The sequence below is a fragment of the Vicugna pacos genome, chromosome 9 (assembly GCF_048564905.1).
Source record: "Vicugna pacos chromosome 9, VicPac4, whole genome shotgun sequence".
NCBI lineage: Eukaryota > Metazoa > Chordata > Mammalia > Artiodactyla > Camelidae > Vicugna > Vicugna pacos.
In genome coordinates, this window is record NC_132995.1 from 64,146,964 (window position 1) to 64,167,745 (window position 20,782).

General features: G+C 38.4%; 1 protein-coding gene across 2 annotated transcripts in view; it reads left to right on the top strand.

Moving 5' to 3' along the window:
- The first annotated feature begins 2,504 nt into the window (after positions 1 to 2,504).
- Positions 2,505 to 20,782, top strand: part of LOC102526993 (mitochondrial adenyl nucleotide antiporter SLC25A24-like) — a 46,877-nt gene continuing 28,599 nt past the window's right edge. Inside the window, exons 1-4 of one of the 2 annotated variants that reach the window (XM_072968094.1) lie at positions 2,505 to 2,732; positions 10,741 to 10,867; positions 15,798 to 15,885; positions 19,170 to 19,281. In XM_072968094.1, the coding sequence (XP_072824195.1) occupies positions 2,550 to 2,732; positions 10,741 to 10,867; positions 15,798 to 15,885; positions 19,170 to 19,281 (510 nt within the window). In that variant the 5' untranslated portion in view covers positions 2,505 to 2,549. The remainder of the gene's footprint in view (positions 2,733 to 10,740; positions 10,868 to 15,797; positions 15,886 to 19,169; positions 19,282 to 20,782) is intronic. The other variant, XM_072968093.1, reaches the window with a different exon arrangement.

A 20,782-nucleotide genomic window follows, 5' to 3' on the forward strand; every position in this document is an offset into this window, starting at 1 on the left:
TCAAGTACAAGTTTTTGTATGGACATGTTTTCTTTCTCTTTGGAATATATCTAGGAGTGGAAGTGCTGGGAAATCAGATAACCCTATGTTCAACTTTTTTGGTAAGAACTACCAGTTTTCTAAGGTGGCTACACCATTTTATTTCCACTAGCAGTGAATGAGGGTCCCAGTTCTCTACATCCTTGTCAACACCTGTTATTATTTATCTTTTTGCTTTTGCCATCCTTGTGAATAAAAAGTGGTACCATCATCTATTACTAATTGTCTTTTTATAGTTGCGTTGTAGGAGTTCTCTGTATATAATAGACACAAATCCCTTATCAGATATATGATTTGCAAATATTTCCTCCCATTCCATGGGTTGTCTTATACTTTCTTTATAATATCCTTTGAAGCACAAAAGTTTTAAATTTTGATTAAGTCCAATTTATTTATTTTTTCTTTTGTTACCATTGCATTTTTTGTCATATCTAAGAAACCACTGCCTAATCCAAGAACATAGATTTACATCTATGCTTCCTTCTAAGGGTTTTATAGTTTTAGTTCTCATGTTAGGTCTACATTTTGAATTAATTTTTGTATATGGTGTTAGGCAGGGGTCCAACTTCATTCTTTTGCATGTAGATATCCATTTGTCTCAATACCATTTGTTGAAAAGACTATTTTCTCCACTGGATGGTCTTGGCACACTTGGTGAAAATCAATTGACTATGCATGTTAAAGGTTTATTTCTGGATTCAAATTCTATTTGTTGATCCGTATGTCTATCCTTATGCCAGTACCACAATTGTCTTCATTGCTGTGGCTCTGAAGTAAGTATGAAATTAGAAAAATATGAGTCCTCTTGTTTCTTTTTTTCTCAGCACTGTTTTGGCTATTCTGAGTCCCTTGCATTGCCATATGAATTTTAGGATCATCTAGTTTTAGAAGTTTTAGGACAGTGGGCAAAGTATGAAATAATGGTCTTTGGTATGTTGGGAGAGTAAGTGGACAAGGGAGATACGGTATCATTCCAGGGGGAAAAGAAAGGCCCATTTAAGATTTTACGATCATGATTTTAAAATGAGACAGGTCAGTATGGGTGTAAGTTTTTCAGCCACGTTTTGCTGCATGGGAGCAGACATGAAGTAGGCATAGTTGGTTTTAGGCAGGGTGGTTCTGTCATACTAACATGACCAAGGGAGAAAAAATAAACAAGGGAATTGTAAGATAATAGTAGGACCTACCTCATGGGGTTTTTATGACTATTAAATTTAATATATGTTAAAATGGTTAGATCTGCCCTAGCACATGAAAAGTGGTATGTCACCCTGAGATAGCATCATTAGTATCAGTTATATTTCAAGATAGTGTCTCTCTTTCTTACTGAGGCTGACTATTCTACCTTGGTTCTTTAAAAAAAATAATTATTTTTATTTGTTTTTGTTTATTTTGGGGGAGGTAATTAGGTTTATTTATTTACTTATTTATTTTAATGGAGGTCCTGGAGATTGAACCTAGGACCTCGTGCATGCTAAGCATGTGCTCTGCCACCGAGCTATACCCAGACCCCCCAAAGTACTTTTTAAAACACTGATCTGGGCCTGTCATTAGACTGTGCCACCGACTTTCAAAGGACATGACTAGGGATTGGGGACGGAAAGCTTCAGTGCAACAAATCAGAGAACTAGGTTTTTACACAATCCGTCAACCCTGTCTACTGCAATTCTCTGGAGCCTCAATTTTTGATCTCAGGCTCCTTTGTGGGAGCCTGTGAGAGAGCTTGAGGAATGGCAGAAACGCTTGGTGTTCCGGAAGATGAAAGAAAAGGTGTTTCAGGACGGAGGGCGTGGCCAGAAACTACTGGGATTAAACAGGGCGAAGATTTAAAAACGTACTACGGATTTTGTGAGGAGAAAGCCCAGTAAGGTAGGTAGGGGTGGCTGAGATGAGACTGCAGTGGATCAAGGAGAAAGTGGGAGCTGAGGCGGAGGCAGGTTCTTGGAAACAACCCCAGGTTCCCAGGGAGGGAAAGAGGGAGACCGAGACCGAGGGCGGAGGCCCCTCAGGAGGACCGCCCTCTTCAAACCACCTCGCCGGAGTCCGCGGGGCCCGACTGCGGGGCGGCGCCCTACCCTGGGGCGCCGGCCGGTCCGGCCGGAGGTGCAGGTCGGAGAAACTCGGCGGCGGCTGCAGGCGCTTAGCTTGCGGCGGGAGATTCGACGCCCGAGCGCTCCTTCGACACCGCCTCGGGGGGCCGCTCCTCTCGCCCAGATCCCCGCGAACCCCGTTCGACCGCAGGCCGGGGCGGCGCTGGCTGCCGCCGCGTCTGGCGCCTCACTCCGACTTCCGGGCAGGCCGGCCGTCGCGCGTCGCCGCGGCCCAGGCGGCTCGGAACCGCGGCGGCTCCGCGGGGCGGTTGCCAGCGGCCACGCCGCCCGCGCGGCCCCGCCGCCCTGCGCAGGCGCGGCGGCGGCGGCGTCGTCGAGCGGCGGCAGGTGGCGCGGCCGCGGGCGGGACGGCCTCTCTGGGGCTGGGAGGAGAGGCGGCCGGTGGCGCCGCGCCCCGCCATGCTGCGCTGGCTGCGGGGCTTCGTGCTGCCCACGGCGACCTGCCACAGCGACGAGGACTACTTCCAGTACGAGATGCTCTTCCAAGACCTGGACCACGACGGGAACGGGGTGCTGGACATCGTCGAGCTCCGGGAGGGCCTGAAAAACTGGAGCTCCTCGTTTGGCCTGCACCCGGAGAAGGTGAGTGGCCGCAAGAATGTGGCCCCGCGCGTTTGGAGACACTGGGCAGAGGCTGAAGTGAGACTCGCGCTTTCCAGAACTGCTCCCCAGGGCCCTGGAGCGAGGGTCGGCTTCCTTCCCTGAGCCCCTTCACGCAGGGTAAGTACCGCAGCCCGGAGAAACACCTTCTCCACCTTCTTAAAACAACCGCTTTCCACTAAAACAGTAACTTCTTAAAACAGCAACTTTCCACTTAAAACAGCCACTTTCCACTATGACCAAAGCCTTCTCCTGGGCTTTTCGGGAGATGCTGAGTGGGTTTATGGTGACTCGCTCAACATTTACTGAACCTGCACAGAATTTCAGGGGCCACGTTAGCCTTTTTGAATGCAGGAGCCCAAGACCTTCCCTTTTTTTGGGACGTTCACGGCCCAGGGTTCACGCTTCAGGATCTTCTCCAAACGGCAGTCACAGGCGGGTCCCCAGAGCTGCCCTCTCTTTCTGACATCCCCACCGAAGCATAGGGGGAGTTAGACCATAGTCCATGGGTTTACACTTCAGCTGATTGTTTTAGTACCTTGCATAAATTAAAGATGTCTTCCTTCTCTGTACGGTCTTGACTTGATTATTTAAAAACTGTTTAGAAGGAAGTTTCAGGATATCAAGAGAAAACAATTATTGTTTCCCTTCTATCAATGCAAAACAAGTGTTCAGATACTACCGCGCTAGTTTCAGCTACCTGTGTGTGTGTGTGTGTATGTATGTGTGTGTGTGTGTACTGGAGGTCCAAATCCTTCCCATGGCCCAGGAAATTCCTTGAGAGATCTGTGCTCCAAAATGTATTGCTCTGATTTAATTTTTATCTTATTATCGCAGTCCTGTGTCCTCCCACTCTGCCTAGTTCCTTCAGATTGATAGCTTAATCAAACCATCTACATAGTTTTATTTTTATTTTGTCCCTGGGCCCCATCTCTTAGGATAGTCTTTGTTTCTACTTCCTTCTTAGGCCAGACTTCCAGGACACTGCGTCTCAGCCTGTCAAGTATCTTAGGCTCCTTCTTACCTGAGAAGGAATATCAGAGAATAAACTTGAGGGAGAGGTAGGAATCAGGGAGGAATGGTAGGGATATAGAACCCTAGAGTGAATATTCATTTAGGATATATACTATGTTTTTGAGAATGGTATTCCACTCACAAAGGGTATCATCTTTAAACTGTCACTTGGAAGAGAACCACTTATTTTGTTCTGTGGCTATGTCAGGCCAGCGGCTTCTGTGTAGTGCTTTATGTGCTACGACTTGTGGGTCCTAGTGTCATTATATGGCCCCTTTGCAGTATAATAGGACCTTTGGTCCAGTGCAGTGTGATACATAAGCACATACTGAAAGATCAAACACTCTTTAACTTTTGATTGTCCTGCTGGTTGAGGCTGTGCAGGCAGGTCAGCCAAACACATGCCTAGAATATGTGTCAATTCCACTCAAGATGAAACACTGCACTTTTCAGGGTGGAATAGCTTCAGAGTAATCAATGTGTTGCTCAGTGGCTGGAAGGTTCCTTGAAAGGATGGTGTGGTGTCAGTGGCTCAGTATTATTTTCTCATTCTAGTAGTTCAGACACTTGACAGCAGCATTAGCTGTATTAGGCACTTGGTGAGTAGGACCCATACTCACTGTGAATAGCCTATATCTCCACTACCATGGCTGCTCCATTCAAGAGCCCACTGTGTCAGCACTGGTGTTCATTATGTTAGTTGATGAGAGAGTCTGGCTGACCTCAACTGGTTCAGTCATTCTGTCTACTTAGTTTTTTTGTTTTTTTTCTTAACCTCTTCTATGGTAGTAACCATATGTGGGTTCGTCACCAGTTGTGGGTTCTGGCTGGCAGAAGTCCCACCAAAATGGAATGAATTACTTGAGACTTTGTGGAAAAAAGTCAAGAGAGAGAGAGGGAGTCGGGAGCCAACTCCATGAGCCTCTCAAACGCTCCCGTATTTATTGTGTACAGTCAAAGGAGGAATGCAGGTATTTAGGGAGTACAGGGTGGGATCACAATGAGTACAAGGCTTTGTTTATTGTTGGTGTTTGGCTCGAGGTCAGGAGAACCTTATTGGTAAATCATATTCGTGTTGAGCCTTTCAGCTTATCAGGGCGGAACATATGAGAATCAGCTGCTTAACAACATTTTTCTTGGACTCAGATGGCTGTGCCTGTCTTAGGTTGCCCCTCTCAGGGGATCTTACCTGTCATTGGCTAACCAGCCTTCTCACCTCTGAGTCTGCAGCTTTTTATAACTTGTTTACCATTCCAGCCCAAGGCTGTTTTGGGGATAGATGACTATCTAATAGCAGGCCTGCCCAGCATTTATAGCCGAGGGCCTGGGTTGTTGCTAAAACCTCAACCATGCAAGCAAGTCGGTTACTAAGCACATTTGCTCTTTAAGGAGATAAGTGGCTGGGATCTGTTACAATTTGTTAACCCAATCATGGGCTCCCACAAGCATATAATGTGAGAATATTTTTACTTTATCTTCACTCCCATAGATCTATCCTCATGCATATTCCCCAGACCTCTTTGTCTCTGATTTTCCAATTTTTTCCCTTTTAGGCCACTAATACCCAACCAAGGTACTCACCACTATTCGTGAGTTTCTATATATTGTTATCTCTGGCTACTTCTCTTTGTGAAGTGAATGATCAGACCCTACTTGAAATTCTTCTCACTGGGCCAATTTCCCCATTGCTGTCTTTCTGGACTATTCTTGAGTGGTGCTATAGTGTATATCAGGCTATTTTCAGTTTTCACTCACATAATCAGAAACCCATCCAACCAAGCTCATCTTTTTTCCTCCTCTGTCAGCCCATCATAATGAACCTTCCTGTAGTTATAGGAATGAGTTTAAGGAGAGGTGATGGTATAACAGGGGTGGGGCATGGAGATCTGGACCAGTCTTTGTGTAACTTGCTTATGCTCTTTGATTCTATTTGTGCTTGATCTCAATGTACTGTTCCATCATATGGATTGCTACTTGGCTTACCAAGACTTCTCACCTGGTGGTTCTGATAGAACTCAACTCATGATAATCCATCCTGGCTATAAGCACTCTGTTCTGCCAGGGCCCCATAGCATGCCAGGAACTATTACAGTTTTCTGCTGTAGGTTCTCCTTTTACAGCTTGTTATAAACTGCATGCAATATCTTTTCCTGCCTCTGACACTTTTGATACCATAGAGTCTGCTGGATCAGGTAGCCCAAGAGGCAGGGCTGCTTGCTCTATGCCTAGGACCTGTTGAAGAACTCTTTCTCACTATGAACCCCATTAAAATCTGTCAGCCTTTCTTGTTCCTCAGAAATGGATCAGAGCAGCTTTCTCAGTTTTGAAATATACCCCCAGAACTCAAAGAGGCCTCAGATGCTGTATTTCCTTCTTAGAGAGGTGTGAGATGCAAGCATTTGCCCTTTATTTTGGTGGTAGTGATGATGGGGCATATCCTGACATGCCCTAGACCACTGGTTCTGGAAATACTTAATTGATGTGGTAGACCCCTGAATCTTCATCGACTATTATTTCCCATCCTCTGGAGGGCATGTATCTTACCAAGGCCTCTAACATATTGCTACTTCTTGTTCATCTAGTCCAGTTAACATAATGCCATCAATATAGTGGACCAGCATGATGCTCTGTGAATATGGAGATGGATCAGGTCGCTTTATGACAGAGGGTGGGAAAATTGTGATAAAATTTATGTAACATAAAATGTACCATCTTAACCATTTTTAAGGGTACAGTTCAGTGGTATTAAATACATTCATAATGTGCAACCATCACCACCATCTATCTCAGTAACTCTTTTCATCTTTAAAATGGAATATCTATATCCATTAAGCAATAACTCCCCATTGCTCCCTCCCTCCAGCCTCTGGCAATTATCATTCTATTTTTTGACTCTATGACTTTTCTACTGTATGTACTTCATATGAGTGGACTTATACAGTATCTGTCATTTTGTGATTGGCTTATTTCACTTAGCATAATGTCTTCTGAGTCCATCCATGTTGTAGCATGTGCCAAAATCCTTTTTAGGGCTGAATAATATTCCATCACATATATATAGATACGTCTGTCTGTCTATCTATCTATCTATCTATCTATCTACCATGTTTTTGGCGCTGTGTCATTCTCAGCCTTTTGTTCAGTGCATTGATGCTTCCAGCAACATCCATCCAATTCCATAGTTATTATGATTAGTATTTCTCCTGAATTCCTTAAAAGCTGAGATACTGCATCAGCTAGCACATTGTCTTTCCATCCCAGGTCACCATCTAGCCCCAGTGATGGTGTATCATGTGGGGTCTGCTTCCTAGGACCATTTCTGGTACCAGCTGTTAAAGGTTGTATTCCATGAGAACTGCCTCTAATACTCAGATTCATACTCAGGAAGTTTATTGGGGAGTGCTCTTCGGGTTAATACCTGTGAGAGCTAGAGGAAGCAGGATTGGACAGAGGGAGAAATTGAACTGTGATGGAGTTGCAGCAGAAGCTTTAGACAATTCAAGAGGAACTCTGAATCTGGGATAGCCTTTCAGAGTTGTCTTGTCCTGAGGCAAGAGGGCCAGGCCTTTTTTGCCTGTCCCTGCTTCCTTCACCTGCTCCCCCATTTAGTGAATGTGGGCTGCTCCAGGGAGTGACTTTAGGCATGGTGAGTCTTTTCAGCCCTGGACAACATGAAGGGAGGGGCTCAACTGAGAGATGTCAGTCACCAGTACTCTCAGCCACTCTCATTCCGTGGGGGGATGTGGGCAGTGTACCAGAGAATTTACCATAGTGATGTATTCTGCAAGTAATGCTGACAGGATTGGTTGGTTAATTGGATATGGAGTGTGAGGTAAAGGAAAAATTCAAGAATGACTCCAGGATTTTTGGTTTGAACAACTGGATGGATAGTGGTGCCATTTGCTAAAATTAGGCAGAATTGCAGAGGAGTGAGGTGGGGCAAGTGATTAATAAATCTTTCTTTGTTTGGACATTTGAGATTCCTTTAAAAAATCCAAGTGGCTATATCAAGTAATAGTTTTGTATTTGAGTCTAAACCTCAGAGGAGACGTCAGGGTTAGAGATAAACATCGTTGGCGTTATGCATGCAGAGCTTGGATATTGGATGAGATCCCCGAGTGTGGGGAAAATTATTTGGAAACTAAAAGCTGAAATCTAGCCAAACTATCATTTAAAGTAAACCCAATTTGGGATATACCAAGTTTGTTACCCTCAAAGTTTGGAGAGACTTCTTGAGAATGGAGTTCTAATAAAATGAAAAATAAATCTAAGAAAGAGGAAAACATGGGATAAAGGGAAAATGATGAATAAAGAAAGAATACTGTGCATAATTAAATGCTTTTACTGCATTAATTTTTCCAGCTTTATTGAGGTATAATTGACATATAACATTGTGCAAGTTAAAGGTGTACAACATGATGGTTTGTATATGTATATGTTGTAAAATGATTACTACAGTAAGGTTAGTTAACACATCAAACCTCATGTAATTACCTTTGTGTGTGTGTGTGTGTGTGTGTGGTGAGAACATTTAAGATCTATGTATTAATTTTTTGGAATATATTTATTTAGGTATAATTTGCATACTATGAAATTCACCTATTGTTAAGTGTACAGTCAGTGATTTTTAGTAAAAAATTATACAGTTGTGTAACATTACCACCATATGCTTTTGGAATATGTCTGTCAGTTCAAAAACAAAGATCCCTTGTGCCCATTCTTTGCAGCTTCAACTCCCATCTCTACCCCTAGGCAACAATTGATTTGCTTTTTGTCTCTGTAAATTTTCCTTTTTTGGAAGTTTCATATAAATGGAAACAAACAACGTACAGTAGTCCACCATTATCTTTGGGGTATACGTTCCAAGACCCTCAGTGGATGCCTGAAACTGCAGATAGAACTGAACCCTACATATACTTTGTTTTTTTCCTACAAAAACATACCTGTGATAAAGTTTACTTTATAAGTTAGGCACAGTAAGAGATTAACAATAACTAACAATAAAATAGAACAATTATAACAATATACTGTAAGAAAAAGTTATTTGAATATGGTTTCTCTCTCAAAATATCTTATTGTACAGTTTAATGCCTTTTCCATCTTAACCAAGCACTTACTACGTACTGTGGCTGTAACTTTTGCAGTTTGAAGTGCTATAGCAAAACTAGCATGAATTTCTTTTTCCTTCTTCACAATTTCACTGGTAGAAAATTCGTTCATCCCGTAGACCTTAGCAACCTCAGCGTACAATTTATTTTTCCTTACTAAGTCAAGAACTTTCACTTTTTCACTTAAAGGAAGCACTTTATGGCTTCTTTGCCAAATCCAAATTGCCAACATCACTGCTCTTGTGCTTTGGGGCCATTACTAAGTAAAATAAGTGTTACCTGAACATAAGCGCTGTGATACCTTGACAGGCAACCTCATAACCTAGACAACCAGTAAGTGACTGGCAGCCGGGATACCTGGACAAAGGGATGATTCATGTCCTGGGTGGGATGGAGCCTGGTGGAGTGAGATTTCATCATACTACTCAGAACGGCACACAATTTAAAACTTATGTATTGTTTATTTCTGGAATTTTCCATTTATTTTCCACGGTTGACTATGGGTACTGAAACTGCAGAAGGTGAAACCTTAGATGGGCAGGGAGAGGGGCTACTCTACTATGATTTTTTTTTTAAAGTTGGTAACTATGGAGGCATGTTCCCCAAACTGAGATGTTCTCCATGATGTAATCAGAATGATTTATAGGTAATTAAACAGGAATAATTTTCTCATTGTGATTTAGTGTTATTTAATACTATTTCCATGTAAGCACCGTATGTATTCCACTCATTGGGAAACACTACCTACAGAATTAATTTGAAATCCTTTTCGTGGCATGTAAGTCCTGTCATGATCTCTCCCCTGCCTACCTTATCTCCTCCTTTTCTCCCTTGCATTTTTGTCCTTAGCAAATTGCAGCTATTTAGGATTGTTATGACTAAATGAGTCTGTACGTATAAAGTGCTGAGAAGTAAGTGCTCAATAAATATTAGCTATTATTATTATCCATATCATTAATGTTGTGTTTTTTCTAATCAAATACTGTCACATATTCTTGGAGTGCCCTTTCCCATTTGTCTGCCCAGCTGATGCCAATTTTTCTCTGCGGGTCTCAGCTCAAGCCCTCTTCCCCTGTGAAGGCTCTCCTGAATCCCCCCAAACTCTACTGTACCTTGAATACATTCCTATTATGTCACCTAACAAATTCTCTTTGGCTATGTGAATGGTCTCTACTTGTCTGTCACTTCCTTCAGGGCAGGGACTGTGTCTTCTTGTCTTTTAATCTCTAGAACCTAGTCCATTGCCCAGTTCACAGTATTTATTAACTCCATGGAGGTTGATTAAGGGCCTTTGAATGTCATACTTTATGCCAGACATTGATGGTACAAAAATGAACAAGAAATGGTTTGTGCCTTTGAGGTAGGAGTCTTCTGGAAATATATATGATGTACATTTTGAAATTATGATGATTAATTTTTTATTTAGAAAAACAGAATACCCCGGTGAGATCTGAACATACACTCTTGCTTCCTAAGGCTTGATCTCAAATCATTAATCTGTGGATCATTCTAGAATTCCACATATTTTATCCCATTTAGTTAATAGAGGGTAAACTCTCTGATGGCAAAGACTATATGTATCTTAGTATCTTTATTCTCTCAAGATATTTGGCATTCATTGTTTGCCTCAGGTAAATACTTACATGTAAGATTTCTAATTATTTGGAATGAGATGGTGGCTATCGACTTTAGTATTGTGCAAATTAAAAATCACCTGATGTATTTAGCTCTGTAGTGGTGACTGAGAAACGAGGACAGTGGATGCTGATAGAAGTCATAATAGGTATGAGTGAAACGTGCCAATGTTAGCATGGTATAGTAGCTTTACCTGCAATACGTCTCTGTAATGAGTTTCTTTTTTCTTGTAGGATATTTTTAAAGCTGGAGATACCAATGATGATTTGAAATTGGACTTCGAAGAATTTATGCAGTACCTTAAAGAACATGAGAGAAAAATGAGGCTGGCATTTAATAGTCTGGACAGAAATAATGATGGTGTGTGTGTGTGTTATCCACAATTAGCTTAACATGAATAACCACTATCAGTAATAAGTATATTTTTATTGGCCTTTAACTTACTCCACTCCTAATATCAGAGGTTCTATTGTGTCTATCACTTGTCTAGCAGTAATTTTTTAATTTCTAAGAATAATATATAAACTATATTTATTAGTATCAACGTTTCTGTATTGTTAACCTTTTAAAAATAATTTTTGTCCTCTGAATTTAAAACTTCTTGACTTGGTGAGTAGACCTCTTCACTTTTTTGCAATAAATGAGCTGAAAGTATAATGGTAGTTTAAAAAGTTACATTTCTTGTTTTCTTGTTGATTTTGAAAATATTTCAGTTGTAGGAAAGTTATATAACACAGAAAAGCTCCTAAAGGAAAGTAAAAGTTACTTGTAACCCTGCTGTCTAGAGATCAGACTCAGCATTTTAATATATTTTTAATATTTTCTTCTAGACTTTTTGTCTCTATGTCTTTCTTGGTTTCTCTCTTTTTAAATGAAATTGTAGTCATGCTGTATGTATAGTTTGGTGTTCTACTTTTTTCTTTTAATGTGAATGTAAGCATTCCGCTTCTTTTAATAGTCTTCACAAAGATAATTTTCAATGACTAAAATACTCAGTTGGTGAGGAGGTTTATTTAATGACTCCCATATTGTTAGACATTTAGGATGTTTCCAGTATTTCACTCTTATACATATGATCAGTATTCACGCTGATTTGCATAGAAAAGGAATACTCTACTATGTTGTTATAGACTCTTAAATCAGAGAGACTAAATGTAAAAATATAATACCATTTCTGCATCCACATGTGGCTAATTCACCATGGGGAATTACAAACTAATTATACCCTATTTAAGAAACATATATGTTAATTTTTAAGTTTTGTTAAATCTGATTTTTGTTAATTGAAAAATTCTAAGTGAACCAGAAAAGATGTTTTAAGGATTCTACTGATGAGTTCTTGGGTAAGACAAAGTATAACCTGAACGTCACGGGCTTCAGTGACCTGTGAGCTCAAAAGTGGCTGCATTTACCTTAATACCCAAATTGCAGTGCTACAGGCTTCCATTCACTTTCCAGAAGGAAGTTGAGGGCTTTCTGGGTCCTCCTACTAAAATAGTACCCAGAAGCTTAAGAAGTACTGCTTATTCATGTCTGTAAATCAGGTCATCATTTGCTGTTGGTCTAAGACTGATAGTTCTATTCTTATGCTGTTCTGGAATTTCACTCTTTTATTACTGGTTACCACCATGATCATATTTGTAAGCTGAAAATCCACTGTGTCAGATAATCAGTGAAATGAGAATGCCATTAGTAAAAACTACTGCTATTGTCCCTGAAAATCAGTGCCTTTTTTCTTTTTAGCTCTTGGTAATAATAGAGAATACTCTTTCTGAGGCAAGAGGGCAATCCAAAGTAATACAGTGATTGGAAATACAGATCTTTTAATTTCTATCTTGACTAGTCAAACTGGAACATCATAGCTCAGCCCCCAAAGTCCTGCAGTGGTACCATTCTATTAGAGCTGCTGTCCAAATTCCCACTGGCTTCCTATATCTTGAGCACCTGAGCTGTGATAGCAGGTATGACACTGTACCGTGGACACCAGGGCTGTCGCCTATGTGGACTGCCGAGCTCAGGCTCCAGCCGCCCTGCAGAGGTGCTGCTCTGCTTGAGCTGCCTGCTGTCAGGGACCACCTGGCTGCTGCCTCAGTGACCACATTTGTGTAGAGCTCAGCCAGTTTTCTTTGGCCACGATGCTCTTTGTGGGTGGGAAAGGGAATATCTCCTCTGTTATGGATTGAATTGTGTTTCCCCCCAAAAGATATGTTGAAGTCCTGGCCCCAGTACCTCAGACTGTGACCTTAATTGGAAATTGGTCTTTACAGAAGTAATCAAGTTAAAATGAGGTCAATGTCATGTAAAGGGGGAATCTGGACACAGGGACAGATGTGCACAGAGGGAGCTGATGTGAAGTGGTCATTTGATGATGGAGTCAGGCTTGGAATGATACGTCTACAAGGCAAGGAATAGCTGAGACTACTGGAAGCTAGGAGAGAAGTATAGAGCAGATCCTCCCCGAGCATCTCCAGAAGGAGCATGGCCCTGCCAATGCCATCATTTCGGACTTCTGGCCTCCGTAACTGTGAGACAATAATTCCTGTAGTTCTAGCTACCCAGGTTGTGGTACTTTGTTACAACAACCCTAGGAAACTAATACACTCCTCCCTCTTACTATGCCTCATCAGAAGGTGTCCAATATCAGAATATTTTGGGCCTCAGAGTACCGCTTTTTCAATTCATATGAATATACTGCCACTTTCCCCTAAAGTGTACAGGTGCTTCCAGACTGGCTGGGATGGGGTAATTTCTGGTATCTTGTGTGCACCACTGACCCTGGAGCCAACATTTCCCCCAGATCCTATTATTGGATCTGACTCACTACATCACATCTTTTCCCTTCCTGTCCTTCCTGACATCATTGTTCCTCTTGGAATTCTCTCAGTTCATCTCACACTTAATATGTGTTAAACATTGATACTAGGATTCAGTTTTTTCCACCCCTTTCTGTGCCCCAGGAGGCTTTCCAGGCCTTGGGCCAATCAATGGAGACAAGAGAATGCATGTGCGCTGATGTACTATCAAACTCACTAGCTGGAAACTTTCAAGGCCCAATGCATATCTTAGCTATGGTAAATAGTGCTGTTGTGAACAATGGGGTGCATGTAGCTTTTCGAATTAAGAGTTTTTTGTCTTTTCTGGTTATATACCTAGAAGTGAGATTGCTGGACCATACGGTAAGTCTATTTTTAGTTTCTTAGGGAATCTCCGTACTGTTCTCCATAGTGGCTGCACCAATATACATTCCCACCAGCAGTGTAGGAGGGTTACTTTTTCTCCACACCCTCTCCAGCATCTATTATTTGTGGACTTTTTTTTTTAATGATGGCCATTCTGATGTGAGGTGATACCTCATTGTGGTTTTGATTTGCATTTCTCTAATGATTAGCAATGTTGAGTGTCTTCTCCTGCGCCTGTTGGCCATATGTATGTTTTCCTTGGAGAAATGTTTATTTAGGTCTTCTGCCCATTTTTTGATTGGGTTGTTTGTTTGTTTTTGATATTGAGCTGTATGAGCTGTTTGTATATTTTGGAAATTAATCCCTTGTCGGTCACATCATTTGGAAATATTTTCTCCCAGTCCGTGGGTTTTCTTTTTGTTTTGTTCATGGTTTCCTTTGCAGTGTAAAAGCTTTGAAGTTCGTATAGGTACCATTTGTTTATTTTTGCTTTTGTTCCCATTACTGTAGAAGACGGATCCAAAAAATATTGCTGCAATTTATGTCAAAGGGTGTTCTGCCTATCTTTTCCTCTGGGAGTTTTATAGTAGCTGGTCTTATATTTAGATCTTTAATTCATTTTGAGTTTCTTTTTGTATATGATATTAGTGAATGTTCTAATTTCATTCTTTTAAATGTCTCTGTCCAGTTTTCCCAGCACCACTTATTGAAGAGACTGTCTTTTCTCCATTGTATATTCTTGCCTTATTTGTCATAGGTTTAGTAAAATGCATAGTTTTATGTTTTGGGCTTTCTATCCTGAAGAAAGGATTTTCTGAGCAGAAAATAGCTCGAACAGTGGCAGAATTGGAGAACTGTCAGACAAGGTCAGAGCTAGTTAATATGGTGTTTCAAATTTGGCCTTAACTTACTATTTTGGGGGAAAGATTTCATTGATGTATAATATATATAACAAAGTGCATAAATTGTAAGTAAAATCTTCATGAGTTTTCCCAAGGCAAAAAGACAACATGAAAACAGAATCCAGATTAAGAAGAATATTACTAGCATCTCAGAAGCATCCCTTTTTCATCCCCTTCAAATCACCACCACCTTCCAAAGTAACTTTGTTTATTCTTTGAAAGAACCAGCTCTTGGTTTGATTGATTTTTTTCTATTTCTTATCTCTATTTTATTTATTTCCTCCTTGATCTTTATTATTTCTTTCCTTCTGTTGACTTTAGGTTTTGTTTGCTCTTTTTATAATTCTTTCAGGAAGTAGGTTAGGTTGTTTATTTGAAAAGTTGTTTTCATATTTTAAAAGACTAGATATCTTCAATGATTTATTTTACACAAGGGAAGAATCAAAGATATTTGGACTTGGGGAGTGACATGATTAGATATGTAGTTTAAGGTTTGAGGACAATATGGAATACTTAATTTTTCCTTCAGATTTCTTCAGCAATGTGAGATTGAAATACATGGTAGGCTTGTATATTAGTTGATTTGAGTTATTTAACATAGGATATGCTTGTGTTAAAAAAGAGTTTTGTGCTGTATTTTAAGAATGTTGTTTTTTCTAAAGGTAACCTTATAAAATATTGAGTAGCCTTATTTTTATGCCAATGAATCAGGTCTTCAGAATTAGCTTTTCAATTTTTTTCCAAGTAAGTATAATCAATATCTGTTATAGGTCTAATAATCTCTTATTGGAAACCTTTGGGGCCAGATATGTTTTGAAATTTAGAATTAGAATTTTAGAAAAGTAAAATTGTGCATATGTGATGTATTACTTCATACTCCAAGTGAGGTCTGGAGCACCACTGTGCAATTGTATACATGACTTTTTCTTCAGTGAAACAAATGAATAACCACGATAAATTAGATAAATAATTGACTAAAATTAACTTCATAACAGCTTAAGGAAGGTTTTGCCATCAAATCAATTTTGGTGCCAAATTTACAAAAAGTCTTTTAGTTTTTAGAGCTTTTTAGGCCTTGGGTTGTGAATATGGGATTATAAGCCTATAAATATAAAGCTCGTGGGCTTTTTAAGACTATTGCATTCTAAGTATATTTTGCCTTGTTATATTTTCAGATATTTTAACTTGACTTTTTTTCACTTTTTAAAGGAGTAATAGAAACTTCAGAAATAATTGATGCTTTGAAATCACTGGGTATACATATTTCTGAAGCTCAGGCAGAAAAGATTCTACAAAGGTCAGCCCTTAGCCTTATTTTTAGTAGTTTTAATTGTTGTTTAATATTCCACGTTAGAAACTGGTTGCTATAAATGTAGTTTCTTTCTTCCACTCTTCCTTTCTTCTCTCCTTCCTCCCTCTCTCACTTCCTTTCTTTTTAGGTTTGATAACATCAGGTTTTATTGACACTCTTATAAGAAAGATATCTAAGAAATTTGTTGAATTGTGAATGCTATTGACTGAAGTGCAAAACATTCTCTTATAAACTCTACAAGATAAAATTCTGCCTACTTCTAGTTCAAAGAATAGTTGTAATTCTCTTAAGCAATTGATTTAAAATTTTTTTAATTTTAATTTTTTTGACATACAGAAAGTACCTAATTTATGTACACAACTTTATGTGTTTGGAGGTATAATACACCCAGGAAACCATAACCACAATTCATGCTGTAAACATATCCATTATTTATGAAGGTTTTTTCCCACTTTCTTATTTTATTTATTATTATTATTATTACTATTATTATTATTCATGATAGGAACACTTTCTTACAGTTAACACTTAAATTTACCTATTTTTAAACTGGAGGATAACTGACACATAACATTATATTAATTTCAGGGGTATAACATGATGATCACCACAATAGGTCTAGGTAACATCCGTCACCATACGTAATTATAAAATTTTTTTCTATGATGAGAATATTTAAGATTTACCCTCTTAGCAACTTTCAAGTATGCCATATAGTATTATTAACTGTAGTCACCATGCTGTATATTATATTCTCGACTTCTAAATTTTTGTGACTTTGACCCCCTTACCCATTTCACCCACCTCCCAACCCCCCACCTCTGGCAATCACCAGTCTGTTTTCTCTATCTATGAGCTCTCTCTCTTTCTTATTTCAAGATTCCACAAATAAGTGATGTCAAATGGTATTTGTCTTTCTCTGTCTGATTTATTTCACTTAGCATAATGTCCTCAAGGTCCATACATGTTGTTTCAAGTGGCAAGATTTTCTTATTTTTTATGGCTAAATAATATTTCATTGTATGTATGTGACAAAAGATACAAAAGCCATTACACACAAAATTGCATGTTACTGCCCTGTTTGGAATGCTGCTAAATCATAATCTAAAATAAATTATGGATCTCCAATAGCAATGGTTTATCCAGAAATTATTTATAAAGCTTCTATAAACATTAGTTATAGCTCTAGGTGGAAAGGATGCAGTTGTGAACAATCCAAAGTTTCTGTGTTAGGGTTTCAGACTAACAGGGGAGATAATACCAGGTGATCACAGTACAGTGTAATAAATGAAAGCAGATTGAGATGGGGGCTTACTGGCCGCTGATGATTTTTGTGATTATTTTGTTTATTTGGGAATGTTTCTTTTACTTTCATTTTTTTTCAGATATTTTGTTTTATACAGAATTCTAGGATGACAGGTTTTTTTTTCTTTCAGCACTTTAAAGTTACCATTAGTGATGTCTGCTGTGATGCATTGTTTCTGATGAAAAGTCAATGGCTTTTTTTTTCATTTCTCCTTGTATGTAATAACCCTTCCTTCCTTTGACTCTGACATTGCTCAGCTGTAGAATTTCCGTTAAGCTCACAGCCCTCTAGTAGTTATTTTTGTGAGACTGATGCAGTCATTCAGTTTACTATTTGGCCAAAGATGCAAAGAGATACGTATATGGTTTCTAGAATACCCTCCAAAATTTGCTGTGTAAATTCCTACCCCCCAACAGCCCTCAGCTCCAGTCTCTGTTAATTCTATCCACTGGCTCTCTGTCTTAGCTCCTACTTCTCTATGCTACAGTTTGGAGAGTGTCCCCAGAGAGGAACCAGAGTGAATGAGGTGCTCAGCTCATGTGTTTTCCTTCTCTCAAGTATCTTAACCATGTCCTGTTTGTAGTCCAGTGCTTGAAAAGAGTTGCTTCATATATTGTATCCAGTTTCGTAACTGCTTATAGTGGGAAGATAAGTTCTTATTTGGTGCTTTGGCTGGAACTGAAAATTGTGTTAATCTTTCTTTTGGCAGAATGGAATTTGCTTTTTAAAATTTCCATTTAGAAAAATGCTATTGAAAAACTATTTCACTTAATTCTACCATTTACTCAGATTTTAAACATCTGCTGGTTTTTTTGATTCAAGATGCTTAAAATTTTAGTAAATCCTAAATTTTGCACAGTAAAAAGTGAATCTTCTCTCTAAATTCACAAATAAAAGGTTATTTTAAGGTTGATTTAAAAGGTATAATAAGTAGGGAGAAGAGAGCCGGGGGAAAATACCACTAGAAGAGTCAAAATGTGTAAGGTTAAACTTCAGTCAGTTTTATTCATTTATTCATTCATTCAACAAACATTTATTGAGTGCTCAGTGCTAGAGATATAAAGGTGACTTAGAAATTGTCTTCCCTTTTAAAAGATCATAGGCAGGAATGAGAGAAATACACACAAGTAAATAATTGAAAAGCAATACAGAATAAATTCCATTAGAGGGATATTCTACAAAATATTTGATCAATGCTCCTCTAAAATGTTAGAGGTAGCAAAACCAAGGAAAGTCTGAGAAACTTTCATAGCCAAGAGGAGCCTAAGGAGACATGATGACTAAATGGAATGTGGTATCTCAGGTGGAATCCTAAAACAAAAAAAAAGGGATTAGTTGAAAACAAAGGAATTAAAGTACGAACTTTAGTTAATAATAATGTATCAACACTGGTTTCCTAATTGTAGCAAATGTACCATAATAGTGTGAGATGTCACCATTAGGGGAAACTGGATGTGGGGATATATGAGAATTCTTTGTACTATCTTCTCAAAGATTATACAATAAATCTCAATAAATCTTCTCAAAAGACTTTCTGAAAATCTTTTTTTTAATGAAATTAATAGCTGTGATACAGATTTTTTTATTTTTAAAATTTTGTTTTTTATTGAAGTGTAGTTGATTTACAATGTTAGTTTCAGGTGTACATCAAAGTGATTCAGTTATACATATATATACATATATATTTCAGATTCTTTTCCATTATGTGTTATTATAAGAAACTGAATATAGTTTCCTGTGCTATACAGTAGATCCTTGTTGTTTATCTAATTTATCCATAGTAATATATGTGTGTTAATCTCAGCCCTAAAACTATTCTAAAAAATAAAATCTATTAAAGATATGAAAATACAGTAATATTCATGAAGCCCAAAGTAGTGGCTTCTATAATAAATACTTAAGGAGCATTTAATTAATTTTTATAACGGTGCTAACTTTGTTATAAATGTTTTTTAAATTTCAGCATTGATAGTGATGGAACAATGACAATAGACTGGGATGAATGGAAGTACTACTTTTACCTTCATCCTGCAACAAGTATCAGTGAAATTGCTCATTTCTGGAAACGTTCTACTGTAAGATTACTTTCTGTTTTACTTTATTTTAATTTTTCCATAAATGTCATAGCATTTATTATGATCATATAATCCCTATAATACTTCCAGCCTCAGTTGCTAAAGTAACAGTAATCTCTCCTAATAGTGCTCTACTCATTTAGCAAGAAGTGTTAGTATTACATGTACAAACACAGCTTCCACAATTTGTTTGTTTGCTAAAGCCTAAAACTTAAAATAGATACCAGTCTGCTGACAGGGCCTAGTTTGTGTTGAGAATAAATTACTCTGATATAGTTAACTGTCCTAGAAAAGCGGAAAAAGAAAATGCTTCTCTCTTTCCTCAGACATAATATACTCATTTGTCCTTCTATCATAGGAAATGTAAAGTCAAAGATTGAGAGTAAAAATTTTAGAACTAGAAAGTATCGAATATATAATCTATCTGCTCTTTTTATATAAGCACTTGACCAGGAGTTGTGAGGAACAAATGAGATTTTGTAATTAAAAGCTTTTTTTTTTCTTTTTTAGATCTCAGGTGCAGCAGGTTGTCAGTCAGTTTTCATGGCATACTATTAGCATCCACCCTTGTGACTTTTTGCCTTCTCTTCATATACAGTATAGGGACAGTCTAAGAGCAAGGCTTTGAAGTCAGATTGCCTAGGTTTAAATCCCACATCTACCACCCACTAGCTATATAATCCCTCTGTGCCTCAATTTCCTCAATTATATACTGGAGGATGATAATGGTAAGAGTTTCAAAATTAAATTAGTAGTTAATGTATTTAGAAAAAGACTGAGCAGGTTATATATATGCTCAAAAATGTTACTTATTATAACAGTCACTTTTGTATTTTTGACTGTGTTTATATTCTTAGGAATCATACAATATTGTTTCATGCATGTGTTTTTAGTTTACATACATAGTATTGTCTAAGGGCTACATTTATTTCTTGTTTTATTTACTCTACATTGTGATCTTAAGATTTGTTTTTGTTGTTATGCATTCATCTAGTTTATTGCTTCTGACTACAACATAGTATGCACTTAAAATCCCCCTGGTAATAGATTTATAGGTTTTCTTCAACTCTTCACCCACAAAAAAATGCCTTCCTCTTGTGTACTTTAAAGAATTTTACCTGAATTTCTGAGTCAAAAGGAGTAATGCATTTGTAAAATTTCCTAGGATATCCAGTTTTAATTTTATAAAATATAGCCATGTTATTTCTCAGAATGGCTTGCTATACCAGCTTACACTCCCACCAGCAATGCATAAATATTTCTCTACATATATTACTGCTTGGTATTACCCAGTTTTCTAATATTTGCCATTCTGTTAGGTATAAAGGGTATCTTATTGTTTCAATGTGTATTTCTTTGATTCCTAATGCATTTCAGACATCTCTTCATAGAAATATTAGGTATTCACATGTTCTTTTCTATGACTTGTCTGCTTATATCCTTGTCTATTTTTCCAGATTTATTGAGGTATAACTGACATATAACATTGTGTAAGTTAGGG